The following is a 14,213-nucleotide window of genomic DNA, read 5'->3' as shown; positions in this document are numbered from 1 at the left end:
CTATCATTATTAATTTCTTTATTTGTTCTTATTTTATTACTGATTGCTTACTTGTCATTTTTTATTCAATTCAAAGTTTGAAATCAAGTTATCTCATGCTACTGCACCAAAATTACCCCACTGTAAAATAAAAAAAACACTGAGTGAGCAAAAATGTGTGAGATAGCTAGAAATAATGGTAATTATATAATGTTTACATATGTATAAAAGCCTACATTAAAATCTGTCATATAAATTGGTCTCTTCATTAGAAATTAGCCTACTGATTGCCACCATTGATGGACAACATTTTTTAATAATATTAAAAATATCTGTATGACATTATATTCTGCAGTTCTTCCCTGTTGTACCGAATATCTACACTTTTCAAATTATCATATCGAAGTTAGAAATTCAAATATTGTGACAAAATAAATTTTGTAGGGTGCCAGAAGTTTGTTAATTTCCAAAGGGTGCCGCGACTAAAAAAAAGGTTGGGAAACACTGGTGTAAACCACCTCAAAAGCATCATCTTCACATTTACTTAGACTACAAAGCAACATATCAGCGTTATTTTATTATCGTTGATATACTATTATAGCTTTTGTTAATATTTTGAATTTGTTTAATTTTATAGTTTTTATCTGAATTTTAGTTAAAGTCTTAATTAATTTTGTTGTATTTGTAATTTCATAAGATTTTTAAATATTTCTCTTTAGCTTTCATTTATATTTATTTCAGTTTTAGTAATTTTAGTACTTCAACTTGTCTATTTTCTATTTTAATATATTGTAAAATGTTATTTATTTATTGATAAAAAAATTCTGGAGTCTTTGATGAATAGGGTGATCAAAAGAACATAATTTATTTGAAATATATAAATTTATTGTAACAATGTAAAAGTCTTTACTGTCACTTTTGATCAACTGAATGTGTCCTTAGTGAAATAAGCTATTAATTAAAAAAAAAAACTCGTCAACCCAAACCAAATAGTTTTCAGTGTTTGCTAGAGTGCAGAAGTGAAATGCATAAATACACGTTGTAATTTGAATATAATGTACATTGTAAGATGTAGACAAGTACTAAAATTACTAAAACTTAAATAAATATAAATGAAAGCTAAATAGAAATATAAAAAAAACTTACAAAACACACAACAAAATGAATTAAGACTTCAACTAAAATTAAAATCAAAACTATAAAAATAAATTAACTCAAAATATAATAGTAGTTTTTCATCATTTAAAAAAGTCTCACAGGAGTTGAGGTATACCTATGATGAAAATTACAGGCCTCTCTCATCTTTTTAAGTGGGAGAACTTGCACAATTGGTGGCTGACTAAATACTTTTTTTCCCCACTGTATGTAATATTACAGGATGATTTTGATTATACATATATATATACTGCTTTTTAATTATACATTTTTGAGCTGCTGTATAGAATTGTCACTGTGAATTTACCTCCTTCACTTCTTTAAATATCCGTACAAACTCTTCATTTATGGAAAGGCTGCGTCTCTCTATGTCTCCTCGGAGGTTCCTCCTGGTTCTCAGACTGTTCTCAGAGAAAAACACAGAGAGAGATTTCAACGCTTCCAGCATCTCCTAGAAAGAAACAAAAAAAGGAAATAAGTGAAGCAACAAGATCTTAACTGCTGCTTGTTCATCAACTGCATGTTGCCTATGAACATCAGATGACATAACTGCATTTACAAAATTTATAACGTATGTTCTAATCAAAATAATATTACTGCAAACACCTTCGCCAATAAATGTACTATAGTAGTACAATGGTACAGTACAGCGATGATATGGCAATTCTGTGGTTGTTCGTTATAGACTAATGTTCAAAAGCTGATAAGATTATTTTAATGTTTTTGAAAAGTCTCTTAAGCTGCATTTATCCCATCAAGGATACAGTAAAAACAATAATACCATGAAACATTATTTCAATTTGAAATAACTGTTTTCTATTTTATTATAGTTAAAATTTTAATTTATTCTTGTGAATTTTCAGCGGTCATTACTCCAGTCCACAGTGTCATATGACCCTTCAGAAATCATTCTAATATGCTGATCTGATGCTCAAGAAACATAAGAAAAAATAAACCTTACTGACCCTTACCATAGGCTACATTATATGGCACCATAATTTATGTTTGAAAAAAGAAGAAAAAAAAAAACCCTTGACATTACCATTGTACCATGTCTAAAAAAAATATCATAATACCATGCTTCTCCACGTATTAAAAAACAAAACAAACTAAAAATATTTTTCAGACATGAAACATGGTAGTACCATAGTATTTTTTATTTTAGTACCTTGGAGTACCATATAAATACCTAGCACAAGAATTTCAGTATGTTCATCCACGTCGTTTACTTTTCGCCCACTGTGCTTCAGTCTATGTGCTTCACTAATGATGAAGTCTTGCCAAGGTTTGTGTACATAGTCTTAATCGCATTCTTAAAGGGGTCATTTAAATGCAATTTCAATTTTTCCATTCTCTTTGAAGTGTTACAAGCTCTTGGTGCATAAAGAAGATCTGTATAGTTGCAAAGACTAAAGTCTCAAATCCAAAGAGACATTCTTTATAAAAGTTAAGAGTCAACCACGCCTACCTAAAACGGCTCGTTCTAACAAGCCCCCACATGTCTACTTCACGATAGGGCTGTGCAATATATCGAAATTACTGAAAAATCTCAAATGTACATATCGCAATATGCATATCGGTACAGCTTGCAATATTTGGGGCCATGAACAAAAGACAAAGAGAAAATCATCAACTGCTCTTACCTAAATAATGTTTGTAGCTTAAATAAGAATCAGTGCATATTGAATTCAAAGAGTAAATACTAAGCAGTGTTTTATTTTTCCTTTTTATTATTCAGTTCCTAAACTCATGTTAAAATGACATTTTTATGTAATGCTCGAGTAAAATAAACATCGTTCACTTTCAGAAGTTGTTGTAGGGGTGCTTTCTTATCAGAATCAGAATGAGCTTTATTCACCACTTAAGTGTAAACAAACACAAGGAATTTGTTGTGGTTTTACAGGAACTCTTGGTACATACATACATACAAATAACCATATCTATATATATATGGCACAAGATAGTTATAGAAGTTCACAGAACTGACTCAGCAACAGCTGAGTAAAACTGTTTCATCTGAGCATGTGGCACTTTAAGCATTATCGTATTGCATATCGAATATCGCATTATTTAATGAGTTATCGCATTTTTCTTCAATATCGCACAACCCTACTTCACGATGTGGGAAGATTTGCATAACGCCGCCCAAATGTTCACGCAAAGAAAGGCGTAACTTTTTTTCTCGCTGTAGTATTGTTGCTGCCGCCATGTCGTGAAGGCGCTTTGTGTTTCGTTGTGAAAGCGAAACTACTTTGTTTGGCCTTCCAAAAAAGGACACGACTAGAAATCAGTGGTTAAGTTGTATTTACAACACTGTTCCAGAACAGTTCAACCAAAATATTCAGATGTGTGCAGCGCATTTTATGGAGGACTGTTTACTGATCCTGGTAGAGTAGACTACAATGCCGGCTGTTCTGACTCACAGACTGTGAGTTTTCGTATTTAAAGGACTTGCCACTGACGATTCAAACGCGAGTTTTGAGCAGTGTAGAGTTGGGCTTGTTGTTTGTCATTTCTCCGATCACAAATGCAGACATGGTTTTATGTTTATGCGGCACGATGCAACGCCTAAAAAGACAGTATAAGTCATTATAATCCGACTCTCAGAGAATGCAACAAATGCCTCGTTTAAAATGAGTTTGAATGTTTTTGTCTTGTTGCTCCGGCCGGACAGGGCATCACAGTATGGTAGAGGCGTAACATTTCCGTCACACGCTTGAGGTATTCGGCCAATCACAATGCACTGGATAGCTGGCCAATCAGAGCACACCTCGCTTTTCAGACAGATGAGCTTTGTAAAAATCGACGCCTTTCAGAAGACGGGGCATAGAGGAGAAACAATAATGTACGGTATGTGGAAAATAATGTGTTTTTTTAACCTTAAACCACATAAACATGTCATTACACCAAATACACAAAATAATGTTATTTTTAGCAACATCATATGACCCCTTTAAAACACCAAACAATTTGGCTGTAAGGTTACAGATGCTCATGCTAAATGGATTTCAAAGATTTGCCCTTTTTTGGGGGGAAGTCTGACAAATGTCCTATTTCACCCATGGCTTTTACTAAGCACTCCTGAACACAACCTTTAATACACTGAAATACAACCTAGAGAATATAGACAATGAGAAGTTAATAAAAAAATAATTGAAACATTTGTTTTTTTCACTATAACCTACACGAACTATATTCACTCTTACAATAATTAGTGTTCATATTACTTTGTCCAAACCCTGAAGATTTACCATGTTATAACATAACAGTGAACAAATGTACTTTTCTGTAAGGGTTTGACATGCAGAACACCATGCTACTGAAATATTATTTACCGTGTATCATTGTTTTTAATAATATATAATATCATGGTACATTTTGGCACTTATCCTTTCTCTAATTGAGGACAGTTTTACCATCCATGTTTGAATCAGACACATCATGGCAAAACATTTGAATGAAAAATTAAGTGTATGTGCAATTTAATATATAAATTAGAGACTCGGAAATTATGTTTATTATTTTGTTGTTATAATTAACTACGTGCAAACAATTTGTAGTGACAGGTGCACTGCGATCTAAGAAGTTAGCAAATGCGAACAGACTGTCACAAACCTTGTCATTATCCAGCCTGGTCTCCAGGATCTTGTTGAGTTTTCTGGACAGAGGGTTGTTGGGCTGTGAGGAAGCATTCCCGCTGCTGTTAGAGGTGTGAAGGTTTGAAGCATCAATTGACAGCTCTGCTTTAGTCTCTGCCATCATCAACATCCACGTCAACCTCCAGGAAGCTGTTTTGAGTAACCAGAAAAACGTCCCACTGCAACAACAAGAGGTCGACACATTAGTTCCGCGCCTCGAGCTGTTGACGTTTGCGTAAAAAAACTAAAATCTCCAGAAATTACGGTGTCACCCTTTGAGGGTGTCATTGAAGTGAAATGTTTCATGTTCTAATGTTCTACATAGACCAATAATGTTTTAAGCATTTTGATATATTTGAAAAAACATATCTTATTAAATAAATGTAGACAATAAATATAGGCTATTTATATATAATATAATAATATATAAATTATATTATATATTAATATAAATATAATAATTATTACAAATATTATTATTAATTATTATAATTAATAAATACTTATTTAGTTAGATACCGTATAAATGCGTATGTATGTGGGTCAGGTCTTGCATACATGCAGGGACCAAATAATGTGCATAAAGATAGGCTAATATTGTCCCCATAAAGATAAAACCTGAAATTACCTACATTGTGGGGACAAGCTAGTGATTCTTATGAGGAAAAATAATATCTTAATGAAAAAGTAGAAATGCAGAAAGATTTGAGGCTTAGAGTTAGGAGAAACATTTGCTCAATGTTAAAAAAAAAAGAAGTAGTTGTAAGCAGTCAAAGTCAACAGAAGGTCTCAAACGTCAAAAAAAAAAAAATCTGTCAGACCTGTGAGATTGAAAGTGTTTTTTCCGGGGGGATTTAACCACCTGAACTCTTAAGTTCACAAACACAATCAAAACAGTGGTCTTTTGAGGTGACACAACTTGCTGTCAATTGAATTCCCCAACCAATTGCACCTATAAATGCTGTTAAAATGCAACAAATCACTTTAAACCAGTGCCTTGACCTTCACCTTGCCAGAGGGAAAAGAGGAGTTACCTTGACAATGAATAATCACAACAACTACAGATATTGCACCCAAGAGGGCAAAAACAATTGAATTTCAGCCCATTTCTCTTCAGAGGGATTAAATGGAGAAAGCAGGGGAGTCACAGGGTTACGCTCTCTGTGGTGTTTCTGGATGTGAAGCCTTTGTGAATTATTCACAGCTGTGATCACTCCTCCAGCATGCACCACTTTGCACCAGCATCTCTTGAGCTTTACACATACTCCTCCATCCTTTCAGCCCTATCACAACTCTCCCTAAGCTGCTTTTTAGTCAATGGCGTATTTTGCTCTCATTAGTCAAGTCCTAATTTAGAGAATTTATTTTAATTTCTATCTGAAAAATGTATATATGTAAATGTGTGTAAAATATCATTTGGAAAATAATGTAGTTTCTTACGTTTAATTACATTATATTTCTTGTTTATTTTTATTACATTACATTATCATGTTTTTTTAATTGTTTTTTTTTTACTCACTATTTTAGTTGTATTATTTATTATTTAAAGTTAGTTGGTTGGTTTAGTATATTTAGTTATTTTAATCTTATTAAAGTTAGTTCAATATTATTAACTTAATTTATTACTTATTTGATTGTACTTTTTTACGTTTTCTTCATTAAACTTTTCTATTGACCCCCTAGTACTCCCTTGTGGCCCCTGGGGGTCCATGAACCCTTGCTTTAAGTGGACTATTTATTTGATTTTCTTCTTTCTGTCTTTAGTTTTTATTCTTATTTTTATTGTTATTTATTTTTTAACCCAGGTAGTCACTGAAAAGCGTGCATGTATGGTAAATGAACTGCATCTTTTTCCCCTAGGCATATATGATCTTTTTTTTCTGTACAGAAACTGATTTTAAAATAATTTTACCCTGTGAAATATACACTGGAGTAAAAAGTGTGACAACTAGCCCCGCTGATTGAAAGGCAGCAGGGCTGTGGGAGGAGCCTCGAGTGAGTGAGCCAAGCGCAAGCGAGCGCGCCTCGGACTCGTGTAGTCTGTCTGCTGCCACACAGCGCTCAGTGCGTGGACACGGACACAGCTCAATATTTCTTGTGTCTTCTGAAATACACTGGGATTATTTTAGCGCTTTCCTGCAGGAGTGACAGTGAAATAAACAGAAAGACACAAGCAGATCTCAGCAGACTCCATGTAAGGAATGTAATGCATGTTTTCTGCGCGCGTACCGCGAGTTGCGCTCCGTTCAGCGGACAAAGTTTATTTCTTCTCCACGGTCACACGAAGCTGGACCGGAATTTGAAATTAACACACCAGTCAGAATATATCTATGTAAGTTATCACATACGATGTTTTTATGAATATTTATGGTTTGCATGATGGCGTCTTTTGCATGGCAGCTGTTTATAATAGGACTGTCATGAAGTGGCACTAATAATAGATTATCAGTCTGTTGAGCTTTGTAGGATTTTTTCCCCCTTTATCTTCTGTAAATATTAGACGTTTGAGATTTCATAGTAATTTAGATTCATATTATTAATACCTATGATAACATTATATAATAATTCTTAACATCCTAAAATATAAATGCACATACGCTATATGAGCGCAGCTGATATATCATGCATATTATGTCTTATTAATAAGAGATCCATGCAGTGAAAAGTGAAAATGTGTGAAAATGTTCCGACCCTTAAATTTAGTTTCTATTCGACTTACTGTATTCAGATTCGTTTAGTCATATCAAATACTTTAATAAAATCGTTAAATGTAGATGTTACCACATGGAACTTTTTTAGACATTTTCTTTTTTTCTTTTTCTTTGCTAGTAACCACCTGTAATATTCTGTGTAAATATTAGATGTTAGACTCCACACTCAACCTTATATGAAAAAAGTTGAGTGGCAACTTTAATTAACAATATAACAAACATTAAATTAAACTTCAGAAGCTTGACATCATTAGTTAATATTATAAAACTTTGATTAATATATTTTCATATTATATTGAAATGCACAACTAATCACTAACGCTATAAGAAAGAAAATGTGCAGTAAAATGATCAAATTAAGTGGCCAGATACATTTGGGCACATAATCTAAACTTAAAAAGTGCACTATTGTTCAGAAGTTTGGGGGCTGTTTGTATAAATCAACTGTGCTGATTACAATAAACTATGGCTTTCAGGATTCTTTGATTACTAGAAAGTTCAAAATAGCAATATTTCTTTGAAATATAATTGTTTTGTCAAATTAAAAATGTTACTGTACCTTTTGATCAATTTAATGCATTCTTGTTGAATAAAAGTATTAATTAATTAATTTAATAAATAAATAAATACAAATTTTACTGACCCCAGACTTTTGACTGGTAGTGTATATGAATGCTGTTGCATATATAACAGGAATTGTGAATCTTTACTGTGAAGACTGAGGGGACAATGTGTTTTATTGCGTCTTCTCAGGTGACTGCACACAGAACAATGGTGAAGACTGTATGGAGCTAGACATCCTCTTTCCAACAAGGCAAAAGGAATCATTATTTTGATTTTGATTTTTTTGTGTGTGTGTATCCTCTTTTCCAAGCTTTCTTCTGGAATTGTGGCCAATATTTAAAGACATTTCTCCAGAATGGCATCCAGCCTCACGTGTACGGGGATGATCTGGGCTCTGGTGTCCCTGCTGAGCGCAGCAGCTTCCTGCGTGGGGTTCTTCATGCCCTACTGGCTGCTGGGCTCACAAATGGATAAGCCAGTGTCCTTCGGTACTTTCCGGCGGTGCTCGTACCCCATTCGGGACGAAGAGAGGCAGGCTACGATCATGCTGGAGCAATGTGGGCGCTATGCAAGCTTTCAGGGTATTCCGAGCATGGAGTGGCGGATCTGTACAGTCGTGACGGGAGTTGGATGTGGCCTGCTGCTGCTGGTGGCGCTCACCGCGGTCATGGGCTGCTGCATATCAGAACTCATCTCCAGAACCATCGGACGTGCAGCGGGGGGCATGCAGTTTCTTGGAGGTGAGTAATAGTCTGTCAACCTAGGATATTTGGTTTAGGGTGAAACTCACAAAGACATGTCCTGGTCACATTTCACTCCAATTTTTTTTTTTTTTACTGGAATGTATTTTTTTTATTTTGATTTTCGTTTAAAATATGACCATTTCATGTTCTAGAGTTCTTGAGAAATTTTGTGAAACGTATCCTATAACACTGGGCAGCAATAATAGCCATTCTAAGTATTTAAAAAGTTTGGGGTCTGTAAGATTTTTTTATGTTTTTGATAGAAGTAATAATGTTTTTATGTTTACCAAGGCTGAATATATTTGATCAAAAATACAGTAAAAACAGTAATATTGTGAAATATTACAAATAAAAAATCTATTTGAATACATACACTGAATACAAAAAAAAAAAATCCTGTAATGGCAAAGATGAATTTTTCAGCAGTTGAAAACATAATAATAAATAATAATAAATAAATATAAAAAACTGACTCCAGACTTTTGGACTTTTGTTTTACATGCAAACGTAAGGCACGTTGCATGCATACATGCTACATGCATAATTAAAGTTTGATTTAATTTTATTTGGGTTTTGAAGGTTTGAAATTTTCCGGAAACTTTCTATGGGAACTTCGTCTGGGGAATTTTGGAAATATTCGAAGTTTGAAACTTACCGGGAATTTTTGGGAATTTATGGGAATTAATTGGAAAATTGGACAAAAGATACTGACCCCAAACTTTTGAATGATAATGTATTGTTAAAAAATGATTTCTACTGTTCTTTTTTTCTTTTTTTCACTTTATTCATCAAAGAATCCTGAAAAAAGAATCACAGGCAATAAAAAATATATAAGCAGCACAACTGTTTCCAAAATTGATCATAAATAAGCATATTAGAATGATTTCTGAAGAATCATGTGACACTGAAGACTGGAGTAATGATGCTGGAAATTCAGCTTTGCATCACAGATATACATTGTTTTAAAGTATATTAAAACAGAAAACCATTCTTTTAAATTGTAATACAGGGCTCAAATGCAGCAAGTGCTTCAGAGAAAATGGAGGGGAATCGCCCTCTTAGGTGACTAGAGGGGATTGTGTGTGGGGGAGGGTCAGTTTTAGACTTCTGTTTTATTATTATCTCACCTAATGTTTGTTCAGTCAGTGTATTTGTTTTTACAATGGAATAGCCTATTTTAGTTGCACTGTATATTACACACAGCACAATTAAGTTTTAAACACAATTTTTGTATTATTCATGTAATTTACAAGATGGACATTTTGATATTTTGTGTGCAGGATTTAAGAAATTATCTGTTCATGTTATGGAGGAAAGCACAGTGCATGTAGGGGGTGTGGCCTCAATAGCCCTGCACTAAGCAGTGTGCTGTATGCATGTGATTGAGCAGTGTGTAGGGTAGAAATTAAACTGAAATTGCATTAAATCTGGTTGTTTTAACCAAGATTATGCTGCAAGATTTTTTCTCAACTACATTTAAGTTTCCAGTTCCTGCGATTTAGCAAATTTCCAGTTTATTCCCATGGAAAGTTTCCAGTCTTGAAAATTCCCAGAATTTTCTGATATAATTTTCACGTAATTGATGTTCTTAAGTTACTCATATTCAAATCATAATGAAGAGGTCATCAAGTTCAAGCCCCTTTTTCTTTGTCTCTAGTTCGGTGAACATTGATTCCATCCAGTTTAATTTAGGGTGCCTTTGCCTCAGTGAGAGAGAGGGAAGGGAATCTGATTGAGTTTAGACTGGAAGCTGGGGCCTTTAATTCCAAACTCAGTTTGTTTAGTTCTCACCTGCAAGGTGCCTTTTATTTGCTGCTCTGATAGTCTTGAGGGCTTAAATTGGCACACGACAGAGAAGGTGAAACAAATACTGCGTGGAGCGTCTTAAAAAGAAGTTTGCTTTGTACTGCAGTGGCTCAAAGTGTGGAAAATTCTAGTGTGACTCTTGGGGTCGTGGTGTTTAAAATACTTTATCTTCATTTATCTTTGTCTTTTGTCTCTGTTGTGTCAGCCAAACAGACACTATCTCATGTTCATTCTCATTAGCTCAGTGTATGTGCAAACTCACATAGCAACTGCTAATCACTCTTTTTTTTTAAAGTCTAAATTTAGCTTTATAATGCATATTCATGTATAAGCATGCACAATTCATCGAAACATAAGCCACACCAAGGTCATGGGTTTGATTCCCAGGGAGTACATGACTAATAAAAAGTATACCTTGAATGACATGCAAGTCACTTTGGATAAAAGTGTCTGCCAAATAAAAAATGTAATGTAAATGAATGCCTCTTATTTTTTAACCTTGCCTGCCAGTGACCTACTTCTTTTCTGTTATGTGACCACCTCTTTTCACTATAAATACCACTGAAGATGGATATAACCAAGTTTGCAATATTTTTGTCTCTTTGAATATCCAGTTTCAATCAGAAATACAAGGATGTAAAATGGGTTTCATGTTCCTGACTTTTAAGCATTTTAACTGTAAGCTTTAGAGACTTAGTACGATGATGCTGAATGATGCTGAAATATAACAAAACTAGGGCCCCAGACCTATGTGGTTCATCTGACATTTCATACAGTTAATTGATTACAAATATGAGGCAGGGCAACAACTGCGTGACAGAGCCTAGAGAACGTAGTTAGAATGTCCCTAAAATTCAAGATATGGGGCAAAAATGCCACGTTTGAGTTTTTGTCTCATATTTACATCATATAGTTAAGCAATATCACACGAGTGCAAATGTGATACTGATCTTATACAACAGTTCAGTAAGTAAGAAGTTAATATTGTGTAATATTGACACAATGTTGTCTGTTTTGCTCAATTTGGCCAACGAAAATATAGACAAAGCAGAACTGTTCGTCTCCGAGCAACACACAGCGACATTTCATTTCTTACTGCATGGTTTGAACGAATTGAGTGAACCATTTGGCACGTTGAACCATTGGCCATAGGCGCAATGGATTTGAAGCGAAAATGAACCATTCCTAAAGAACCATTTACTTAATTCCTGAATGAATCAAACGAATGAATAAATCACTCGATGACTTAATAATTAAGACATTTACCACCACCTACTGGCAGTTTTAGTTTCTTATTTAGAGTATAATTTCATTAAAGAAATCATTTCATATTTCCATAGTAATAATAATTAAATTAATACAATTAATTATTAAAGGTATTGTTCACCCACCCAAAAATGACAATTGTGTCATCATTTACTCACCCTCATGATCCAAAATAGAATATGTAACAAATTTTATCAAACAAAATATTTCTTGCTGAAGCGACTTTTTGTAATGTCTGTTTGATGCTTTACACAACAATGACTTTAAATGATCTTTCTCAGCCAGAATTAATGTGCGATTAATTCGATTAATTAATCGCCACATCATGTAATTAATTAGATTAAAAATTTTAATTGCTTATCAGCCCTAAACAAAACATTTACTTTTTTTTATTATTGTAATTTTTCTTATTACATACTAGACTAAAAATCTAATTTCATATGGCAAAAACTCTGAAGTTCAACAACTTGCAACTTTCAGGAACAATGCATCTCAAAGCAGCTTTTGTTAAAATATATATGTATTAGAAGTTTTGATAATACATATTTTTAATTTGAACTAGCAAGCACAGCAGGTGAGCTGAAAATATTCTATATTCTGAATTCAATAAGACAGACTACAAAATGGTTTTGTGGTTCAGTCCCACTCACAATTTGAAATTCATGAAAATGCAAACAATTTGCAAAAACTCTTTGCTATAAAAAATTTTGTTAACATAAATAGACAATTGTTAGAACAATGACTGTTTTCAATTATAATGATTTAGTAAATGAAAATCTTGTATTTTTTGTGTGGTGTGTTCATGTGCTGTCCTCATATATAAATCCTTTCAGGTATGCCCTTATAACTATTCTGACATTAGATTCTCCCCAAAGCTAACAGTGTCAGGGCAGATTTCACCTGATCTCCAGTTGGCTACCCATGTGCGTCATCATTCGTTCATGGATGACAGATGAGGTGTCGCTGTCGCTTCTAACTAGCAGACAGCAGGATTTGACTTAAGAGACCAAGACACAAGGAGGTTACAGGGCTGCAGGGCTGCTGACGCATCACATCCTGTCATGTTGCCCATGTTGCACTGCCTTCATCACACAGAGTAATGTAGTTCCTCATGGCTTATGCAAGCAAGCAGCATGCCCCTTATCAGCAGTTTTTCACTTACAATCAATAGAAACTGACAATTAATCATTTGCACTTATGAAACTGACATATGAGCTTTTGATGGTCTTTAGAGAATGTGAGTAGGACTGAGTAGACATTTTTAATGTCTCTATTCCTATATACTTTTTCATTTGAAGCAAAGACATCTGTAATGTTACCAAAGATTTCTATTTCAAGTGTGTGTATATATATACTTTTTGATCAAATAAATGCAGCCTTGGTGAACATAAGAGATGTCTTTCATAAACATTTAAAAAATCTTACAGACCAGAGTTTAAAGAATACAATAATGAATGTAGAACAAAAATAATGGTATTACCATAGTATTTAGACTCTTACGAAAAATATGGTGGTAGTAAATATGGTACAGTGATGGCATTGCATGAATTTCAGATAAATTTTGGTATAGTACCATGATGTATTTTGAATATACTGCAGTTTTACGTTTACCATCTAATCCCTGTTAACCACATTTTTGTGTTATTACTTCTAAATTTGTGCTACCATGGTAATGCCAAATACTTTAAAGTATACAGTGATGTCCAAAAATATAGCATTACCATAGTGTTACCATGGTACATTTTCACAAAATCATATTACAATGGCATTAGTAATAATATAACATGCTTCAAGATACAATACCATAGATTTACTATGATAAAACCATGGCATTTCAATGTCCTAAACATGGTATAACTATGATACTTTTTTAGTAAAAGTACTTCAAAGAAAACTGGGTAACACTTTATTTTACAGTGTCCCTGTTACAAGTTACATTAACTTACAATACTACTAATAGCATTATTTTATTATTATTACAAGCAACTAATCCTAAACAAACCCCAATCCTAACCCTATAGTACATTGTTAATTTATATCACTATAAAACATGGTTTTACTATACTACTCTAATGTAGGTGTAGGTAGGACAGTGTGGTCATATTGTCTGGTTTATCAAATAGTTTTTTTGTATGAGTTCCAGGAAGTTAACAGAGCATTGGAGAGCAGAGACTGAACTCTTGACATTGAACTAGCTGCATGAGTTGAAGCGTGGCATTAAATTGAAGTATGCTGTACAGAACAAGAGTGAATGAGCGATGTGAAAAGCACCAGACAAGATGAGTGACCCAGGGAGAGGGGGGGGGGGGGGGAAAAAAAAATACAATGGTGTTAAATCTCTGGGCCGGGGT

At 33.8% G+C, this 14,213-nt stretch overlaps 2 protein-coding genes across 4 annotated transcripts in view; one reads left to right on the top strand and one right to left on the bottom strand.

Annotated features, from left to right (window-relative positions):
* Positions 1-4,973, bottom strand: part of cog6 (component of oligomeric golgi complex 6) — a 60,508-nt gene extending 55,535 nt beyond the window's left edge. For both annotated transcript variants that reach the window (XM_016283190.1, XM_016283191.1), the window contains exons 1-2: positions 4,750-4,973; positions 1,442-1,585 (exon numbers count right to left, since the gene is read on the bottom strand). In XM_016283190.1, the coding sequence (XP_016138676.1) occupies positions 1,442-1,585; positions 4,750-4,902 (297 nt within the window). In that variant the 5' untranslated portion in view covers positions 4,903-4,973. The remainder of the gene's footprint in view (positions 1-1,441; positions 1,586-4,749) is intronic.
* Positions 4,974-6,782: 1,809 nt separating this feature from the next.
* The window catches only part of LOC107593461 (lipoma HMGIC fusion partner homolog), a 138,559-nt gene continuing 131,128 nt past the window's right edge, over positions 6,783-14,213 (top strand). The window contains exons 1-2 of one of the 2 annotated variants that reach the window (XM_016283188.1): positions 6,783-7,104; positions 8,358-8,787. In XM_016283188.1, the coding sequence (XP_016138674.1) occupies positions 8,403-8,787 (385 nt within the window). In that variant the 5' untranslated portion in view covers positions 6,783-7,104; positions 8,358-8,402. Of the gene's footprint in view, positions 7,105-8,236; positions 8,788-14,213 lie in introns of both variants that reach the window. The other variant, XM_016283187.1, reaches the window with a different exon arrangement.

This window comes from Sinocyclocheilus grahami, unplaced genomic scaffold, assembly GCF_001515645.1.
Source record: "Sinocyclocheilus grahami isolate Dianchi unplaced genomic scaffold, SAMN03320097.WGS_v1.1 scaffold171.1, whole genome shotgun sequence".
Taxonomy (NCBI): Eukaryota; Metazoa; Chordata; class Actinopteri; order Cypriniformes; family Cyprinidae; genus Sinocyclocheilus; species Sinocyclocheilus grahami.
Note: the sequence above shows the minus strand (reverse complement) of the source record. Positions and strands in the feature narration are given on the sequence as shown.